The sequence below is a fragment of the Pempheris klunzingeri genome, chromosome 19 (genome assembly GCF_042242105.1).
Source record: "Pempheris klunzingeri isolate RE-2024b chromosome 19, fPemKlu1.hap1, whole genome shotgun sequence".
NCBI lineage: Eukaryota > Metazoa > Chordata > Actinopteri > Acropomatiformes > Pempheridae > Pempheris > Pempheris klunzingeri.
Genome location: NC_092030.1, coordinates 12443995 through 12465355, shown reverse-complemented (window position 1 = coordinate 12465355; position 21361 = coordinate 12443995). Strand labels below are relative to the sequence as shown.

The window sequence follows — 21361 nt, the reverse complement described above, 5'->3', positions numbered from 1 at the left end:
AGGCGGGGGCTGCTCAGGTTGGATATTTTTCACTGCCACTGTTTTGACTGAAAAGGGTCACATGGAGGGGGGAAAAAGCACTAGACTCAGTTATGTATTTCAAGTAGCACAACTGCTTTGTATTTTATTGCAACAAAAATTGCACCGAGGCTAGAGGGAGAAACAAATAGGAAAAAGAAAACATATTTACAAAGGAAAGAAGTTTGTCTACAAAATTGGTGAGGAGCCATAGACATAAAAGTAGAGTAGTGGTATGGTTGGTAAAGGGGTGGAAATTGAAAAACAAAGCCAACACTGACAGTACCGTGTTGTCAAGGCAGCTTGCGGTTGACTTGCGTCTTCAGGCACCGCAGTCAGACACGGCACATGGGGTGAAATGTCCACAGCACAAATACTGAAAACATCTAAGAGTTGTGGACGAGCATAAAGGAACTTCTGATGTTGGAGTGGAATTTTGTGTTCTTTTAGTCTATAATGGTCAGCTTCTCACTTATAGATTATTTTGTAAGACAGCAAGTGACAGATCCATAAACATTTCAGTCCAGTGTTTCCCCCAGGATATATATATATATTTTTTTTGCTGGGGTTGAAAGGCCTCAGAAACAGCATTTAGACCACGTGACATAAACCCTCCATCAGAACAATTTCTCTCAGTTGAAGAGGCCCTTCAGTGGTCAGAGAAAAACTGCTTCAGTCTGTGATCCCTCTTTACAGATAAAACGGCACGCTGCTGCAGGGCTGAGCTGCTACCGATGGCTTTTGTGACTGGCATGTAGAAAAGGTTGAATCACACTTGTACAAAAAAAAAAAAAAGAAACGGTCCAGTCTAAGGACAACATAACACAACAGTCAGATCCACTGAGTTGCAGATCGTGCACCCTGGTCCCTCTTCAGTACAGACTGAAGACAAAAGGTTTTTGGTATGGCAATCAAACATTTAAATCCAATAAGCACAACTATTCCTAACCACATGGCACAATTCAGCCAAAGCCACATTTCTGCACCTGTCGAGTGGCAAGTCTTAAACCGCTCACCGCCAATAGTGTTTAAGGCACCGTTTGTTACCAAAGTGTGCAGTGAAGCAGAAAGGTTGCTTGCTCCCATTATTATTTTATGGCACATTGTTCCAAATACTGCAAAAAGCATTTGTGCAGAACAAACACTGACGTGCTTTCATCACACAACTGATTACTGATGACAAAGAGATGAAAGATGATGTGTTAGACAGAGGCTTCCTAATTCTTACAGGTGGAAACAGAAGCTATGACATCAGTCATTGAAGTGTTAGAAGGCATCCTAGAACAAGATGAGGTTAAGTGTTTTCTTTTGTTCCATTGTCATCTGCACCGATGAAAAACCAAATGCTCCAACAGTGACAAACACACAGGCCTTTCTTTTCTCCTAGTGTCATCGATAAAGGGGAAAACCACTAGAATACATAATACATGATCGTTTCAAAGATGATTGGTGAAAAGACATGTTGATAAAGAATTGGCCCCTAGCCTCTCATTAAGGCCAAAAGACATTGTTTATTCATGGTTAAGGCTTTTCACTATTGCAAACTCTGTCTGACAAAGTCAGCAGACAGATTCCTTTGATTCCATCCACAATAACCACTGAAGTGTTTCAGTGTCCTGACGTCTGAAACCTACACTCTGCGGCTGCTCTCCTGCTAGCCTTACCCTCAGATATGCAACACGAGCTCAGCATGGACCACGGTTCATGCGCACGCTCATGAAAAAAAGGGTAGTGTAAGATACAGTTCATATCGGATTCATATCTTTGTAGTGTAAGGTTTTTACGGCGCTACCTCTGAACAATGTCACTGATCTCTTTGACAGAGGACAGCAGTTTGCTGAAGTCCTGCTGTGCGTTGGCGCCCCCTGTGGCCGTGGGGCAGATCTGCAGCTCACGCAGGCTGTTCTCAAGCTTGTTGATGGCCTCGCGGAAGGCAAACTTGTTCCTCATTTGCTGTATGGAGTCGACGTAGCTCATGCAATACTTGGACAGGTTCTTGCCGGCCTCCAGCACAGCGCTGTGGCTGCCCGTCTGCTCTGAGTTGCGGTAAATGGCTGCGCGGAGCAGCTCGGTGCCTTCCAGCACCATCTCACGCGTCACGGCTGAGTTGGGGGTGCGCTCAGAGGCCTGGCGGGGTGCAGTCTTGCGGAGGGAGCGTCGGGTGTTCACTAGAGGGATGAAAGCAGAGGGTGAGCTCTGATCGCCGGGGAAGGTGAGTGAGGAGGAGAACCCGCCTGGGTTCTGGCTGGAGAGGGAGGTGGTCACAGAAGTGGAGGAGGTGGAGGTCTTTAACGGTTGAGGTTTAGAGGTGGAGCCCAGGGGCAGCTTCTTGGAGCCCTCACTAGGCGGTGAGCGGGCTTGGTCACTGGCAGTGGTTGTGTGGTGCGGCTCTGAGACAGAGGAGAGGCCCTTAGCTTTGCTGTCTGAGGTGGTGGATGAGGGGGACGGGAGTTCTTGAGTGGGGCTGCGTGATATCTTGCCCGTTTTGGCATTGGTGGGGGGTGGGGGTGGGGCTGGCTTAGGTTTCTGTAACTTTCCTCTTTCCTTGACAGATGAAGAGTCCACAGTGTGCTTGTGTCTGCGGGCCCTGCACTCTTCTCCAGCTGCCCCTAAAGCAGGGAACACATTGGGCTTGAGAAGCTCAGCATGGAGAGCGCTGGTCTTGGAGTTCTCCAACCCTGGAACCCCAGGCCTCCTGACCACCTTAGGTGTTAATGCCTGTGGACTGGAGCCAGGACTGGGATCAGTGTCTTTGCCCAAGAGGGCAGAGGAAACATCTGATGAGGTGTTCAGACGTGGCGGGGGAGTCAAGGTGCCCATCCTTGGGGCGCTCTCCCCTTTTTGCTCACTGGTTCTCTTACGTGGCAGAGCTGGCTTGCCTCCGAAGGTGCCTGAGTCAAAGTGGCGCTGGCCGAGGTCTCGCGGCAGTGTGACAGACTTCCATTCAGTGCCATCTGAGCCGGTGGGCATGCTGGGGGACCAGAGAAAACGCTTCGAGTTGGACATGGACTCCTCCTCGCTGGGCGGTGTTGTAGCTGCTTTTCCTCCAGGGCCAGGTACTGCAGGAGCTCCCTTCTTCCTGGGAAACAAAGGTCCCGGGTATGTAGGAGCCCCGTTGGTGATGCCCGCTGCCCCGTTATTGTTAGTACCCAGGAACTTTGCAGAGTCGTGGCCATGTGTGACGTCATTAATAGCCAAAGATGCACCGTTGTTGAAGCCGTCACTGTCTCGAGGATCTGGAGTCATGCCCCTCCTGTCAGGGTGCATGTCCATCTCTCTGAAAGAGGAGCTGCGTTTGGGCGGAGCTGGTGCATTCTTTTTCTTTTTCTTAATGAGACTGAGAAAGCCGCTGCCACGTGTCTTGTCCTTGTCTTTGGGTAGTAAGCGGTCATCCTCGTTCAGGTTGCTGTCCAGGAGGGGGCGCTCTTTCCTGGGGAGCATGGGCGACGACACCGCTACCTCCGGCTCCACTGGGTCTGAGAAGGAGTCCAAAAGAACCAGGGAATCAGGTGTGAAGAATAAAATACATTCACAAATACGTATAAAACAAAAAACACAAAACGACTGAGAGCCAGAGGAACCTGGGGGAGCAGGCTCCACCAGACCTTGCTCTGTAGTTACAGCCAAATATTAGACAAATATTAGTCTTAACTCACAGGGGGAACTAAAAAGAAATAAATGGTAAGACTTCATCAAGATGGTAACTTCAGCAAACCACCATCTTAACGAATTGAAAGGTGTTTCATTTTGCTCAAACATCTTTCCCCACCAAGTACAAAAGGTTTTAAGTTTTTACGATTATCCCCCCTGCATGCAAAATACATTTCACACAGGCATAAAAGGCATTAATAACAGCTGTCATGGACTATCTCACAACAAGTTGTAATTAACCAGGGTGGGAGGCGCAGTGGGTGTCAGTGCGTCTCACCTGGACTATCTCCGTCTCGGCTGTCCGTGTTTTTGCGGAGCGTTCTGGTTTTGGTGGGCAGCTCTGGAGCCTGCTGGATGGGGCTTAATGTTGCCTTCTTCCCTTTCTTACCCAGCTCCTTTTCCACCTCTAAAGATGTAAATACAGTCAGCAAGCGTTAACAAGCAACAAAGCGCGACTTTCCACATCTTCACATGCACAAGTAAAGGCGCGAATAAATGACAGCTGCGCTGACCGTCGGAGATGCTGGACTCCTGGAACATGGTCTCAAAGGCTTGGTGTGTTTCAGCAAAAGATGGCCGTTCTGATGGGTTCCACCTCCAACCTGACAGGATGGCACAAGAATGAGGAAAAAGTCCTACCAAGAGAATTATGCCTCTAATTATACTCTGAACAGGTGAGTTTTGCTGCTTACAGGCCCTCATGAGCTCGTAGACCTTTTCTGGGCAGCCCTCTGGTCGGTCCATGCGGTAGTCTTTCTCCAGCAGCTCGTACACTTGGGACAGGTCGATGCCGGGGTAGGGGGACATGCCGTAGGTGGCGATCTCCCAAAGGAGCACGCCAAATGCTGGAGATGTAGGCACAAGCCAGTTACATGCGTGACTCATATAACAATCCACAAAAGAAACATGTCAAGAACTAATGAATAAAATTGCTATAGTGAGTAAAATAGTTTCCCCTTGTTGAATATGAATTTGAGAGGAGCTTACCCCAAACATCAGACTTAATAGAGAACTTGTTGTAAGCCAGACTCTCTGGAGCGGTCCACTTGATGGGGAACTTAGCCCCAGCATGAGCTGTGTAAGTGTCTCCAGTCATTAGCCTGCTTAGGCCAAAGTCTGCAACCTTTACCAGGTGGTTCTCCCCGACCAGACAGTTACGGGCAGCTAAGTCCCTGCAGGAAACAATACAGTGAGGAGGGTGAGTGATGAACAGGAGGCCATGGTGGAATCCTGACTTTCTACAAACAGGAAGAGACAGTAAACTGATCAATTTGAACACACAGTCATTTTTAAGAGAAAGCGTAGCGTGGTGTTTCTACAGATGTTTTCTGTGGAGCACAGTCACAAGAGGAGTCTTGTATTTCAAAATTAAAATGCACTTTGGCAAATATGAAAGGCATAAATCATCTCATGTCTTCTGGAGGACCTCATTAAACGTGCCAGAACAAACTAGCTATGTTACAACATCGACTTGTCCGTGACACAAGATGGGAGAGGCAGAGGAGTGCGGCTCAGGAATGGCAAGTAAAGAGAAAATGAGATTTAAGGAGAAAAAAGACCAAACTAGTGAAGATAGATCGTCAGGCTGAAGGCAATGAAAACTGAAATCACTTCACTCTGTACTGTCCAATCTCTTCCATTAAATAGAAAGTGCAAGATCTTTCCACCCACCTGTGTATAAAGTTTTTTTTCTCCAGGTATTCCATGGCAGAGGAGATCTGTGTGGCCATGTGGAGCAGCACCACTGCATTCACCTCCTCTCTGTTGCACTCCCTCAGGTAGTCAAGTAGGTTACCGTGGGTCATGAACTCTGTGATAATGTAGAACGGTGGCTCCCGGGTGCACACACCTGCAAAAGAGACAAGTGTGCAAAACAAAATGCATCAATACTCACTGATTTATTTCACTTTGTGTGTTATTTTCCTAGTATGGAAGAAATCTTCAAAATATATTGCTGCACAGAACTCGAATTATTTATTTATCTGCAAGAGATGCTGGTTAATAGTTCTGAGCCAAAAGAAGTCCATTAAATTCATTAAAATTAGGAGCTTATGCATTTGATCAGTAGTTCTGGGTTTGTCCTAAGTTTACATACCTAACAGTTGTACCAGGTTGGGATGTTTGATCTCTTTCATGACAGCGGCCTCCTTGAGAAACTCTTCCACCTCCATCGTATCCTCCTGGACAAAAAAGTGAGTGAAGACACAGGCGGGTTGCAGTTGCGTCGATGTAACACCAGATGGTGGCATTATTCAGCCAAATTAAAGATTTACAGCTGACACAGTGCTGATATGAGATGACAGTAATTGACTAGATGGATATTGCCACACTTCTTACTTTTAGTGTCTTGACGGCCACAGTGAGGCTGTACTTCTTCCAAACACCCTCGTACACCTCCCCATACTGGCCCCCTCCCAGCTTGTGCTTCATGGTGATGTCAGTGCGCTCCATCTCCCACTTATCGTAGTTGGGAGAAACTCCGTAGATGGTGGGCTTGTTGCGCTTCGGCGCCGGGTAGTGCAGCGTGGTGATGAGGCCGTCGGCCACCGTGGAATGGTGGTGCACCAGCTCCGCCAGTGTGTTGAAACGGCTTTCTGACGAGACGTACAGCTGGAGGAAAAAGAGATTCTACATTTGAGTAGATGTGCACAAGAGGTCAGCTCAGCTTGGGATATCCACAGAATTTTAAACAACCAACTGTGATAGCACCAACTCCTGTGCTACGCCAAATATCTGACTGATAAATTGTTTTCAATGTTGGGACATACAAGTTTACAGTGTTTTCATGAGGAAGGTCAAGGGATTGTAAACAATGGAACACAGCTGTTCAGATTTTATTAAACAAAGATGTCGAAATGTTACCAAATGTTTTCATTACGTGATGACTGCTTGTGTTCAAATGAAAACGAAACAATAAGTGATGTTAGCGAAATGTAGAAAGTCAGAAATAAGTGGCTGAGCTCCAGTAATACAACATGAAATAATCTACCGAGTCCTGACAAAACAACACTGAAATATTTTCTACGGAAAGAATGGTTAGCCCATTGAAAACTCACAAGGCATTAGTCAGGAAGCTGGTGGAGGGAAGGATATTGGTCAGGGCTCAGTGGACTGGACACAGTCTTTTCCATTGTCCAAGTCTTACATAACCCAAAAAATGATTTGCTCTACAATCTGCACTGTGCATTTCTTTACTTGTGAACAGGCTCTTTGAGCAGGCTGAAGGCATGTGGAGGAAAAAGGGAAAAAGAACAACCTTGACTGCAGAGAAAGGACCTTTGAAATCTTAAGAGGATTTAATGGTCAGTTGGCTGCTCTCCTGGCTTAACCCATGACCATTTACTAAATCAAGGGGGGAAACTACCATACTACCATAAAAACTATAGTTATTCGGAGCAGTGTTAATCACAAAGTCAGTGTGAAACAAAGCTGCAGCTCTGGGGAGTGCTGAGGTGATCTCAAATTGTTGGAGAAGTCTATCATACCAGACTCTTGAGTTGTAGCTCAGTGGGTGGATGGAAAACAATATGGGATGGGGAACCGTGTGTTCGTCCATTTGTTTCGTGTGTGTGTGTGTGTGCGCGCATACTTGGCTGCATCTGTCTGTACTAATGCATGTCTTAGCATGGGCGTCAGTTTCTGGCCGGCCTTGTGTCTGCTGGCCATTATGAGCAGCACAGTGGTGGTTAGAGGCATTCTTGTCATAGCTAGCGTTCCACCAGCTAGCTCACCTCGCTGCATCACAGACAGGAGGGTGACACAGCCAAAATGGCAGCGGCGTCTCGGCTGACAGCATTTTGGGGGAATCCCACAGAGGAAACTCAGCTGTGCAGTGCAGTGAAATATGGCTTGCACTTATTCATCATGACAGTCGGGACAGGGTACCCTGCATCTTAAGTTGTTACTCTAACTCTGTGTGCTCCAAGTCTTAAGTTTATCACTTTTATGATTGGAAGTCTCTGAATGATGGAATGCGCATGTGTCACCAGTATTTTTGCAGTTGTTAACATACAGTAATTACACTTTTATCACCGAGTGGATAGAGGATATTCTTTAAATGTGTGTGCATACAGTGTGTCCAAGTTTCCGGATGCCTACCTTGCCGTCAGACGCAGTGTTAATCCTGTAATGGTAGACTCTCCCCTCATACCGCAGGGAGATGGACCTCTGGCCGGGGCTGCTCTCACTCTCGCGGACCAGAAAGCTTCCGTTGATGCCCGAGCTGAGCAGGTACTCGGCGGCGTTGCGCGACACGGGCCCATGGTACCAGCTGTGCTTCTCCAGGCTGTTGACAGGGGTGATGTAGTTGGACGGCACCCAGCCCTGGCCGTTCTTGGTCTGTGCCTCGCACCACTCGCCGTTGTGGTTGTAACACAGCACACGCAGCTTCTCTCCTGGACAAGGTGGTGAGATTGACATTTTGAATATCATCCAGGCGAGTACTCATTCTTCAGTATTGGTTTTAATGGTTACAGGCTCATTCCAGTTGTCTTGTGTGGTGGTGTGAATCTTCCACATTCTTTGCATGAACTCTGACATTGTCCTAGAAGTAAACTCACCATGTTTTAGGTCAGACATGCAGGAATTAACTGCATCTTATGTCATGTTTCCTGAGATTAGAAACTTTGGCAAGAGCGTATCTATCTATCTGTAGTTTAGACTAGACACAGCTTAAAATTACCCATTTAAAATCCTACAACCTTCAAATACTAATGATTTAATGTTATTTGTTAGTTAAATGAATCTTTTTTTGTACAACAGTTCATATCAGAATGGACTGGAAAGTAATGTTGTACAGGATATTTTCTTGTTTATTCCGATGCATATGTTCTCTCCTTCCTTCCTTCCTTCCTCTGTTTGTCTGTGTGATCCATCTGTGGTATTGTTTTACAGTCACTTCAGAGGAACAGAACCCACGTGTGAGACCATCGTCAGGAAGTGAGAGTCAGACGGGGATGAAGACGAAGAGGGAAGGAGCAAGTAAGCAGATTTCCAGGAAGATTCATAACCTTATCGAGACTTAAAAGTTCTCCTGAAGCACATGTCACTTTCAGCATCTATCATTGGTGACAGCTGTCAAGACTTCATTGGGATTACTGCCGTACTGATTCTAGCCCTACTTCACAATATTCTGAATCATTCCTAAATGAACACAAAAACTACTACTACTCTTTTACTTACCTTTAGTAATGCTGAGTGTGTTGTCACCACTGGCCACGAAATCATAGAGTGCGACAAACAGGTTGGTGTCATTCTCGCTGGGTCCAGCCAACAGGTTCTCTTTGGAGTTCCAGCGGGCTGCTTCTGTCAGACCCTGACTCTCAAAGTCTGGTCTCTGGAGAGCTTCTGAAAGAGCAAAGGAAGGGCAGCATGTCAGAACACATGCAGTTAGCTCAAATGTGAGGGAAAACATGGAACAATGCATTGCTGAGGGCGGATTGAGGGAGCTCTGTAGGTGTGCGTTGGGTATGCAGCGACACTGCGAGGCAGTTTTCCCATATAGCATCACATGTAGGAGGATTCAGCAACAATGCCAACTCTCCATGTGTCTATTCTTCAACATCCCCTTCAACTGTGCCTTGCTCCAACAAGCAGGTCATCAGCTGTGATCCCAACGTGGGATTAGAGCAATAAACCTGATCATGTGACCTGCTGTGTCCCTGCTGTCTTCATAACTTCTCATTTCCTGGATTATCCCTGCTTAGTTTTCATTTTTCTTTATACTTAAGACAACTACCACACATCAGACCATGAGAATGTGTCTAAGCATGACTCTTCATTGTAACTGTAAAATGGATGTGCCTGCACTCACAGGTAATGAGAGTTCAAACTCGCAGTTATTTTAATTATAGACAACTTGAACTGTGGCAATTTTAGAGCAGTAAAATTGATGAAAACTGCACTGCATTACAAAGTGTGAGAAGTAGAAAAGATGAGGAAAAAGAAGAAAACTGTGTTTAAAAAGAGACAAATGGATGTGAGAACCTTTAACTGCAACATGAGCTTGATTGTGTGGCTTGCTCAGCTGTTGTCACACATGTTTTAGAGGTATCTTCCATTTCATCCCCCAAACTCACAAACACCCACATCTTTCCAGCAGACACACAACAGGCGAAAGCTGCGTTAGGTTCTCATCTTTCACTGAGAAACTCAAACTGTAGAGACATGTGAGGAGGAAATATTTTAAATTCATTTGTAAAAAAAAAAAAAAAAAAAAACTGTAAGAGCACAACCAAACCCTCAAAAAGTTATAAAACACACACTTTTCTCCAATTCTCCATATTGACAGTATGACTGGAAAAGTGGTGGCTAGCTTTTAACATGTGACAAAGGAAAATATTACAAGCACACATTTAATGGTGAGATGGCTTATTTGTGTGTATTAGTAGTTTTTAGGAAATCTGGCTAAATGCTCAATTCAAAGGTTGTTTCAACAGCAAAGCACAGCCAGACAGACAAATAACTGCTGATGACCTGCAGAGTTAGGGGTTTGCCAACAACAGACAATGTTGTTTCTTTAGTATTTTAGCAATTATTCCCTTCTACAACTGTAAAATTACCCACAACACTAACGAAAGCTTAATAAAATCCAAATATGAGCAAATTCCATTCCAAATCTATGACTTCTCCTCAAGGCTAAATCATATTTTATCATAATTCCTATTGGCAGTTAAAAACATCAGTGGTACACCCAGTTCTGTTTTTGCTTTTGTATTCCTTGTTTTCCTTAAAAAACCTAATAAAAATACGGTTCAAAAAAAAAAAAAAAAATCGGTGGTGGTGATCAGTACATGTTTGTGTTGTGTCGCCCAAACTAGATTATGTATGTACATAAATGTCTAGGCAGTCTTTAATAAGAGTGAAGACACCTGTGAGATGACTTTGCTCCCAAGGGGAACAGTTCCACCGCACATCTGTGGCCTGTAAGAGCACAGTTGTCACTGATAACAAAAACAAGATGGAACAGTTATCCATTATCCATTCTCTGTTAATTGAAAACTAACTACTAACTTTAACTTTAAATTTTTTTGTGTCCTTCTACCTTTCAGGCCCATAAACTCATAGGCTTATTCGAACAGTATGCCTGCATTAGGAGTGATGAGGTCTGTCTGGTCTGATGGTTGCTGGGTTGTAAAGCCAGCCAAAATCATCCAGAACCTGTATACCATACCACAACGGTGTTTGACACTATGAGGAGTATTACCTTGAGCTGAGGAAAAGGACAATAATGCAATAAGTGATCAAGGTACAGTTGGAGCTGATTGAGCATGCAGCAAAGAGGGTCACATGCATGTTCTCTTCTTCGCAGGTCACCTCCCCTCTTCTCTCTCTTCACCCTCTCTTCGTCTTAATGTGGGTGTTAAAACTGAGGTCTGAGTCAATGCCTGATTTGTGATGTTTAACATGAGCAGTTGGAGGTGAGCACTGACTTGTAATCGTTCTTCTTTTGGGTCCCCTTACATCTATTTCTGTTTCATCTGTGTTTAACTAGAGGAAGTTTTGGCACATCCACTCAATGATTTGTTGAATGCACTTACTCAGTGCTTGTTTGGGGCCGCAGTCAATGGGTGATATCCATAAATCCGTCTTCTACATAATTATAGTAAGTTATTTTGTTGTTGGCAAGGATGCCAGTGAAGAGGGACTGCCTTGCATTACTCAGTTAAAAACTGTATACATGAGTTTGCGTATATATACATTTATTTAGTATAATGCACCTGGAGAGTTTTTCGCCACCTACATTTGGTTCAGGTTTTGAAAAATTCTTTCATTTATTCTTTTACCAGCTTGGGATTTCTTCACTGTATTTTTTTAAACTCTGATTTAACAATTTTGTGCACAGAGCTAGTCATCACAAAGAAAACACAGGAATGATCAGAAAGAGACAAGAGTCAAGATACAAGTGCAACAGTAGTTTAAGAATGCAGCTCAACCTGAGGAATTTCACTGAAGAGCAACATATTCAAAAGAGGCTTATTTCCCATAAGACATCTGTTTCCACTGGATAGAATTATTAAACAATATGGCAACTCCGCCTCCTTTCTGATGTTCTCTGAACTGAAGTTGGGATGGGTTGACATGATTAGAACTGCATAAGTGTTATCTAGGCCTGGTCAAGTTTCACAACAAAAACATAAAATCAAGATTGTGCTTGATAATAAAGTTAATTTAAAATGACTTGCCTGCCAAGGACCTGGTGTGGGCTGAAGACAGACAATTGGGTGAATTGGTTGAGTGCATCTTGTTCATTCTAATACTTGTAAAAACAGGAACAGAAATGCCCAAGGGTGTTTATGTGATTGTGCCCACCCCAGATGAGGGAGCTTTGGAGTTGAGGTTTGAGAAAATGTGACTTGTGATTTCCACAAAGCAAGAAGTAAATACAGAATTTGTAGCATACAAGACTAAAACTAGTATCACCCTAAGGAAGTAAACAGAACCTATGTGGCCCACAGCCAGTCACATGATATTGTTGACAAGTTGCAGGGAGGCTGGTGAAACACTTTCACACAGCTTCTTCTGCCAAGTTCTGCTCGCCAGACTGAGCACACAGAGACAATCAAAGTCAAATGTGGCGCTTCTTTTAGGTCACAAACCTGCCATTTGGCTTGTGAGAACGCGTCAGATTCAATTTCATCGGGAGCGTACTGCCCAGCTCATAGTTTTATATTTAGGTGGGCTTCAATCCTTAAAAAAAACAACAACAAAAAAAACAGGTCCATTGCATTTTGGTGCAACAATCAGGATTGCTTCCCTCAGCTGGTAAAGATGCAGGTAGCAAATGTAAAACTTTCCTATAGCACAATACGCTACATTTTATAAAAGTAGCAGATTTAAGCCTGTGAATGTAGTCATGTGACATATTTATTATTCCAGAAATTGAAAGAGGTCTTTTTGACATTTAAAAAACTGGTTCTTTTTCATAATGACTGATTTAATCACTCATTTCACTAGCATCTGTGCATCTGTGTTATCTCGCCTTTTAAATAAAAAAGACTTGCATTTGATCGGTTTGTTTTTTTTCTTAAAGTCACAATATAACATTCATACACTCATAACATTCCCAACAACTCGTAATATTCATATAAATACTGGCAAGGACCTCATCGCACCTTATGCTCCAAAAATCCAAACTATCCCCTTAACTCTAATAGCAATTTTTATTAGGTACACTTTAAAACATAATACAATCCACTACATACGACTCTGACACAGTGGAAATAAAGTATTTGTATTTGAATCAATGCAGTGTTGGATTACATTATGCAGGTGCTTATGATATTGTTCCCAAACTCTGCACATTTTGGAATAAATCCTGAACAATAGCAGCCTAAGATTTTCATTTGAGTTTTACCCAATCAATATTGTACACAGGCGAAAAATGCAGATATTGTGATGATAGAAGTAAAAAAAAAAAGTCAAATTGTGACCAGAGATAGATAGAGCACCACTAAGAAAGATGCAGACCTGAGAGCTAGCAAAGCGTGTCCAGAGTTTGGCCCCGTCATAAAGTGTGAGAGCAGCACATTTGAGCAGTCCATACCACACACATCCACTTTATGGGCCCCAAATACCACAGCCCTTTGTGAGAGGGTGACAGCACACTGACGCATGGACGATGACAACACCAGCTCAAAGAGAGAAGAAAATAAAAGACACCGAAAAGGACCCTCAGGGGTTGAGTGACAAGGACAGAGGAAAAATATGAAGACACATTATCAGACTGCAGTACTCCCATCATGCAGTGGGAGAAATTGCAGCATGTTCTGGCTGTATGACCGCGATGACACTCGAAATTATTAAATATGTGCAACACTTGTAAAGAATCCTTGGCTATGACTGCAATGCTATGAAAAAATAGGAATGCACCGCAACTAACACTGATGCACGATAGGAATTTCTTCAGAAACTAGACTATTTTCACAACATCATGTCTGGTTCTACTTTGTCCTGACAATCAAGTCTAAGAGAGTCTTGATTCCAATCATCTTAAATGAGCAGATTTACACCTTGGATAAACTGCCTAGCACGATTGAAACCACCAGTAGTCTGGGTCCAAAGCCATGAGTCTATATGACAAATAAAATCCACCTCCATGAAGTCAGCCCTAGCCCCAAAGCACTTAACTCTGAGGGCTGATAGGGGGAAAATGTCTGGCTTACATATTTCTTTTGCATCACCTGTCATCACCTGAGTGGGAGGTGGTGTAGATCAAAGGGAACAGGTTCAGATCGTACATTTGATATGGTTCTACCCTCTGTGGGAGACATTATGTTAATGTGGCGATGTTCAGACCAGAGCCCAATGGAGGAGAGCAGCGAATACTAGGTGATAATAAGGTACCGAAATACTTTCATTATTTAGAGTGACTACAAGGTGTCATGAACTATTCATATCACATTTGCTGCTACTATGCTCACTAGTCTAATATTAGGCTTCATTCTAATGATGCTTATTACATGAAAACTACAAAATAAAAATAGTGCATCCAGCGGTAATGAAGTTAAGGTCGGGAAGTTTCATTTGGGGTGGAACATCTAAGCATGAGCTTTGCTGTGCCTTGTACCATATGGTCTGGAAATTAGAGACTCTTTATCACTGTCATCCACTTCAGTGGAGCGTGTACTGGGACTATTAACTTTATTAAATCATCTGGTTACACAATCTTTGGCACATATAAGACTTCACTGAGCCTTCCACTGCCTATCAGTTATTATGGTGATCATATAAAGACGAGATGTGTCCTCAAGTTCCTCAAATTCCACTTGTGTCCTACCCACTTTAACTGTGATCAGAACTGTACAATTAGAAGTAATGGAGAAGAAGTCGTCTCTAAGCCACATACTACAAAGAGCATGTGAAATTCATAGATGCCCATTATCTTCTAAATTCACTGTAGACAAAGTGAACAAGAGCCAAGTACTGGGACATAGCAGTGGACTGAAAAGGAGCACCCTGACTGAGATTAGATCCCCTCTCCTCATAAACAAGAGTTAAGTGGGACACGACCAGGAGTCAGATTTCCTTGTATTCTCTTCGCCATTTCTTTTTCCACTTCTTTCCTCTTCAGCTAGCCAGTGTGTCTGGCCGCCCTCACCCTCCCCTGTGCTTACTCTCTGCTTTCCCCTCCCCATTCTTCTGTTTCCACAGTGCAGTAATCATGGTTGCGCTTTTACACGGTGATTCTTCATATTTTATCCTTTTCCCCATGTCTCCTAATCCCCTGCTTTTTCCCCTTTCTGACATCTCTGCTTTGACTGGGGTTTATATTTCTCCAAAGTAAACTTAAAATTCATGGCCCCAGCTAAAAGCCGACACTATAGCTATCACAAAATCTTCTTACCTTCCAAGTAACAGCTGGAGGAGGACGAGAGGCCTTTCTTAGATTTACACCCCACCAATTTTAGGCATATCTCCAACATTTTCATTTGCTTTCTTTCCCTTCCCGCTGGAAAATGTTGTTGCTGGTTCAAATCAGATGTCCTCCGAACGTTTCCCCTCTACATGTGTCCAACAGGAGAAAAATTAAACACAAGCAAAAATGTGACAAAAGCCAAAATGGTTGTTTAAATATGCTGCTTTTCTTTTCCTCTGTCCTTTCAGCTGCTGTAAATCCTTTTTCCCCTCGCTCCCCTCCAAAACAGAAAAAAGTGCAGTCTGCTGTCCGGCAAAGTCTATCAACTTTCTCTTCTGAGCGGCTCCATGTTTTTTTCCCTCTGTTGCTCTTTGGCTTTTGGTTAGCTCCACTTTTGTGAGATACAGCAACTATCCAAATGCGAGGGTTTGTTCCAAAAGTTCGTTAGACTGGCAGATGTGTCAGTTGAGTGGGCAGTAGGGCGGTCTGATCGGTGCCATTCCTCTCTCCTGTCCCCTATGTGAATGTGTATATGAAGCACAGGGACTACTCGTGCTACAGCTGCCAACAAAGGGCCTCTTTCAGGCTCAGCCTGCTGCACTCAATGACATCAGCTGAGCCCTCCCACCTCCAGCAGAAAACACACAATGAGAGGGAGAGACTAACACCACACACATATACAAGCTCTCACCAAGAAGAATACAAACAACAGCACAACATCACCCAAAATCCATGCGGCATATGAGACAAAAGCTGCAGGGGTCTCATTTAAAACTTTGACTGAAGTTTAGATTCTATATAGACCATAAATAGTTCTCCCATTCTCTTGAAGTCACGAGATGATTACAAGAAGCTCCTCCTACAACTTTTTAACCCACCTTCCCCCCTCTCACTGTCTTTCTGCCTCTCGCTCTTCTTTGCTACAATGTTTTTTCCCTCTCTCCATTCTGAGATGTTTACAGGTTGAGGAATCAGTTCTGGAAACAGGACTGGGCTGTTAAAGACATTGCTAAAGCTCTCAACCAAGAGCAGCTAACAGGAGGAAAGCATAACCTTCACCAGTCTACTCTGGACTTCACACGCCACTCAAACAAGGCTCATTTGCCTTGGGCCATTTGAAATGGGAAAGGAGGAAGCAACATATTTGAATTCATCAATATGAGAACATTTCTCTTTTGATCTTTAGAGAAACATGCACAGCCTTGTGATTTTAGAGAGCAGCAGTGGTTTGGCCATATCTGGAAGGAATAAATAATCCTTGGCTGAAGCTAAGCTGTCTTGCAACACAACTTGTTGTATCTCTTTTCTGTCTTTTCTCAGCTGTCTCAAAGTGTAGTGATATAAAACTCATCCAGAGCCTCTGTCATACTTCTGAATTAAATCGACTGGAAGTAAATCTAGTGAAAAAGTTGAAGATGTGATAAAAGCAATCAAGAAAGGAATGTCACTGTAGCTGTGTTTGTACATGCCCCTGGGAGTGTGAATGGCAAAAAAAGTCATGTTTAAAGTCTGTGCTCTTCTTCCAATTGCCAATTGGTGTTCCAACTCAACAATGCAAACTTGTTGGCAAAATCTATGTGAACCTATTTTTCTGTAATACGCTTCACATTCAAGCCCTTTTCTATTTTGCTCCAACTCACCATCTACAGAAGGTGCAGACAACATCATTACAACCCAATGCAATACAAAACAATAGCCATTTCACCAATGCTACATTTGTGAAACTAATTTGTGTTTTTATTATTAATGAACTCATTAATAATTCCTGAGAAGCACTTCCTATTCTATTGCAGGATACTGTTATGCGTTTCTGCTATTTTGTCCACTCGTTTAATATGGGCTAAAAGGATATTCAATCGTCAATGCACTGAACATTGAAACCAGAATAGACACAAGAGCAGCTGCAATCTACTGACTATGATGGCAAATATTTTTTCATTGAAATGACAAACATCACTGTAGTGATAAGAGGCCCAGTCAAGAGGTTGATTACATACTGGTGGGAAGCTGGCTTGATGACACCATAGCACATACCATGACTGCCCTTCCAGTTTACTAGTCACTGGAATTTCCTATCAGGGAGCAAAAAACACTCACTAAAACATGCCCCATACAAACATTATACATTATAAAATGCCTTTAATTCCTTTTTTTTTGCTTTAAATCATGACTATGACTTTATCAATAACAATCACGTCAAGTCCTAATTTGCAACATGAATAAATTATAACAGAGAAAACCTAATATTTTGTCCACTCTATGTATGTCAATGAGAATAGACTAAATACACAACTCTTCGTAATTCAACAGCATCACAACCATCAGCCTATAAAATGAACATAAAGTTAAATCAACACCTCTCTAAATTGGTTTCAACAAAAACTGACCACTCTAACCTACATGAAGGTGACATTTAATGCAGGACTCTTAGTTAGCTGTACCTAACAGCCAATTAGCACACTGGATTGTAATGATAGTCTGAAACACCAAGAGACAAGTAAGGACACCAACTTCTCAAATCAAAGTACATCTGATGGTTGGTCCTTCAGTAGACTGGACTTAAAACTGAAGGATTTCATAAAAAGTTCAGGTGATAATACAAAATGTGACGTACTGTACGGAAATAGGTTGACTGGTCCACTTGGCACGCAATACAAGGAGAGGAGAAGAAACAACAGATGAAAAAACTGATTCATGTGCAGTATATAAGACAATATGACAAGGATAGAACAGAGAGAGGAAAAGGCAAGAATAGAAAATCCAAAGATTAAAATCATGTCTGTCTGAGCTATGAGCTAGTCCTGTAAGTAGGCTATTACGGAGTATGTTTATGCGCATGTTAATTTCATCAAGGTATTATCATGCTTGCACCTTAGGAGATTTCTGAGTTGGAGAAGTCCTTCAAATGTGAGAAGGTATAGATTCTGAATGTGCTGCCCTCCTCTGCCACAAGACCCTGCATGGAATGGTATATGAAGGGGGCTGGGAATTGGGAGAGAACTCCAAATTTCCTCTTGAAAACTCTTCAAACAACAACTTACGGTAAGATTCTTCATTTCTGGTTGATTGTTTGACTCTGAGGCACCTAAACTTCCGACATATAGGAATCAAGAGAGAATCAGGGATTCAAGGCAACAGATTAGGGGAGGGGCTTCAAAAGCATTTCAAATAATGTATAACAGGGCCCTTTACTTAGCTAGATTTGGCGAAATTAATACAAAAAGTGATGATCAGAGGTGTGTGTGAGGCATGAAGTTAATTCTTGATCAATACTTACTTTCAGATTTTCATTTTTAATTGGGAGGAATCCAAGCAACATAAAAAAAAGGTGACTCTTGAAGTCACAATAAATGCACAGACATTACAGTCTTGACCTGAACTGGCCTAACACTAAACATCCACATCTACTTATCTTAATACCTCAAATTATCATATGCATGTCAGTTTGGTGTGGGCAGTGATGACTCTTGTTAGCATCTGGCTATTGTTAAACATGGGTCAGTCTCAGTCGTTTTGCAAGTAATGACCTCTATGCTCTGAACAACCAGTCACATGGCATCAGGCCCTACATCACCACTGCAATGCTGGTATGGCAAACATTTGTGCTTCTCTCATGCACCACCCCAAACACCAATTAAGAAGAAATGCAGGCTTCCTCAAACTCTGAGAAAGGCCCATTAACTTACCGCAGTCACAAAGTGTTGGGGAGATGAGAGGATGAGGGGAAGAGGAGAGGGGCTATAAAAATGAAGGAGGAAAGAGGAAAAAAGGTTGCAGATGGAGAAACATGAAGCACATTATTTGGAGGTGAGCTCATAGGAGAATCGCTTGCTCGCGTTTTATAATCCAGGCCGTGTATGTTAACAGTTAGCTGACGTACATCCACCCACGGGATGGTTTTTTGGCCCTTTTCCCCTTTACCCCCTCCTGCTCTCCTGATTCCGTCCTTAAAATCTTCAAGCAGACAGCAGGTTGTATTCCCTTGCTCTGAGGCAGCAACTGCATCATGATTCAAACTATACTTTTGTCGTAGCATATACGTAATGCTGGCACGACATGAATGTTACAAATCCTAACTCTCAATTATGAACTGGGCTTTACTTTTAAACTGTTTTTACCAAATTGCAGTGAGCAAGAATGCACCTCGAAAATTCATACTATTATATGATTAACTGCCTACTGACATCTGCTAAGAACATTTTGACATGTGGCAAGGCGGTGAAGGCAGACATACGCCATTAACTTGTATGATGAATTAATACTTGGTCACATTGATGCTCGGATAAGAGAGATATTATGTAGATGGTAAGAAGATATTGACCATCGTGGCTATGCTATGACATTTGAGGACTGCCCGATTCCTGTCCCACCCACTCCATGCATGAGGGCACACACACACAAACATAATCACACTGTCTAACAATGTTAGAAATGCAAGCCAGCCAACACTTGGCATAAACCCTGTCCATTTAAGTCATGGAACAAGACTTATTACACTTTTAAACCGAGCAAGCTTCTAATTACAGAGGAGGAGAAGGGTGGGAGACAGGGAGCGAGACAAAGCCCTGTAGGTTGCTAATAGTGATTCTATAGAGCATCATTCCACTGCAGTGCCTAACCCAGCAGTCACAGCAATTCTTGACAGCCAAGTGTACTTAAATATCAGAACACTCAAGAACAAGGTATTATGTATGTGGTGTACGAATGTGTGTGCACGTGCATGTGGCTGTTTACTTAGGGCCCTCTGGAGAATGCAGCCAGAGTGTCTGAGGCGTGCAGACAAGCAGATGAGGTTAAGGGGTTTAGAGTTCCACATAATTCTCCACTTAGTATTGTTCACAGGGAAAATTGACATTTAAGAACAAAACAGTGGCTGCTCTGGTTCAAAGTTAAGCGCTCTAGCATCAGCCTGTGGTGGTAATAAGTTACCAATGTTTACAACAGCGAAACGGGACGTACAGAAGTACATATACATTATATATATTTTAGAAAGCTTCTGATGTGCAGAAATCACTATATGCATACAAAGAATAAAAGGCAATCAATGTTCTTTATGTCTATTCTCTCTGGACTTTTAAGAGGCCATTATCCCACTGTATTTTACATGGAAACAGTGAAACGGACCCACATGTCATTAAACACATTTTATGATGAAATCCACTCTATGTGCGTGCTCTTGTGTATCTGCTCACACAAAATCTCTCTCTCTAGAGAAAGCCCTCTCATTTGAGGTGACCCATTAACAGTCCGCTGTCAGCTTAGCTTTACAACAATCTTTAATACAGATGGGCCGGGCAGACATGCTAGCACGCTGAGACAGAAGGAGTTAAACCATCCATCCCATTCATCCATCCCTACTGGAACTGGACTGGAGGAGCCATGTTATCATGATGACTGACACAAAATAGGGCACACAACCCAGGTGGTTGAGCAGAGCCTTGCCTCATTTCTCCATACAATAGACTGCTGTAAGCCAAGGCATAACTAAGTAGTGCCAAAAATGGAATGGAAATGTATGCTAGCCAAGGGTTAAAATTTCACTCTAGCAAACAGAAAGCCAGGTCAAATGCACACAACTATTCGTCACTTGTCAGGGATAAAATGGTGCTCTACTCATCTGTGTTGAAAAGGTCTGTGAAATTTAAGAGGGCAAAAGAGAGGCCAGACAAATGGGCACTACAAAGAAACAGCAACCCGTATGTACGCGAGTGGAGCGGAGAGGGTGCTAATCCAGCCATTTTCAGAATGTAGCTAAACTACTCAGTTTGACCCAGAGTGCTGGAAGGAAAGCACAACTTTTTATATTCCATTGTTTTATGAGTGTGCAGACCAGGAGAGCCAAACTCTTTCAGGAGAGAGAGAGAAAGCAGAAGAGAAAAGGATACGGGTGTACATATGAGTGGGAGGTTTGCAATTCCACAGCAATCGAAAAAGAAAACTAGTACTAAAACCTACATTACTTTGGGTTTCATTTATTAATTCAGCAGCATACAAAGACAACACTTTGATCAGAGCAGACAGACACAGAAAATGGGGCAGAGAGAGCCAGTCGATGTCATGTCTGCTTTGAAAGACTATCAACCTTAAATGTCTTTGGGATGTTATCGAGACGCCACTTTTGTCTGCATGCCAATTGGGGTAAAAACAGGAACAGATACAAAGAAGAGTGACTCTGGCTTCGAGGCTCTCAGGCTGCAGCAGTGGAGCTGCTTGGGCTCTTCTTAATGTCTAAGTGGATCCAGATGCAGCAAGCGTAACAGGCCCCCTCTTTTAGCGCTATGAAGAGGAGCTTAACACAACACAAAGGGGCAGGACAGCATACTAGTACTATATGGA

At 43.2% G+C, this 21361-nt stretch overlaps 1 protein-coding gene across 2 annotated transcripts in view; it reads right to left on the bottom strand.

Moving 5' to 3' along the window:
• Positions 1-110: 110 nt before the first annotated feature.
• The window catches only part of abl1 (c-abl oncogene 1, non-receptor tyrosine kinase), a 31274-nt gene continuing 10023 nt past the window's right edge, over positions 111-21361 (bottom strand). The window contains exons 1-11 of one of the 2 annotated variants that reach the window (XM_070850162.1): positions 15014-15550; positions 8851-9015; positions 7768-8063; positions 6007-6279; positions 5765-5849; positions 5341-5518; positions 4657-4841; positions 4362-4514; positions 4182-4271; positions 3947-4075; positions 111-3494 (exon numbers count right to left, since the gene is read on the bottom strand). In XM_070850162.1, coding sequence (XP_070706263.1) covers positions 1807-3494; positions 3947-4075; positions 4182-4271; positions 4362-4514; positions 4657-4841; positions 5341-5518; positions 5765-5849; positions 6007-6279; positions 7768-8063; positions 8851-9015; positions 15014-15098 — 3327 coding nt within the window. In that variant the 5' untranslated portion in view covers positions 15099-15550 and the 3' untranslated portion in view covers positions 111-1806. Of the gene's footprint in view, positions 3495-3946; positions 4076-4181; positions 4272-4361; positions 4515-4656; positions 4842-5340; positions 5519-5764; positions 5850-6006; positions 6280-7767; positions 8064-8850; positions 9016-15013; positions 15551-21361 lie in introns of those variants that run through there. The other variant, XM_070850161.1, reaches the window with a different exon arrangement.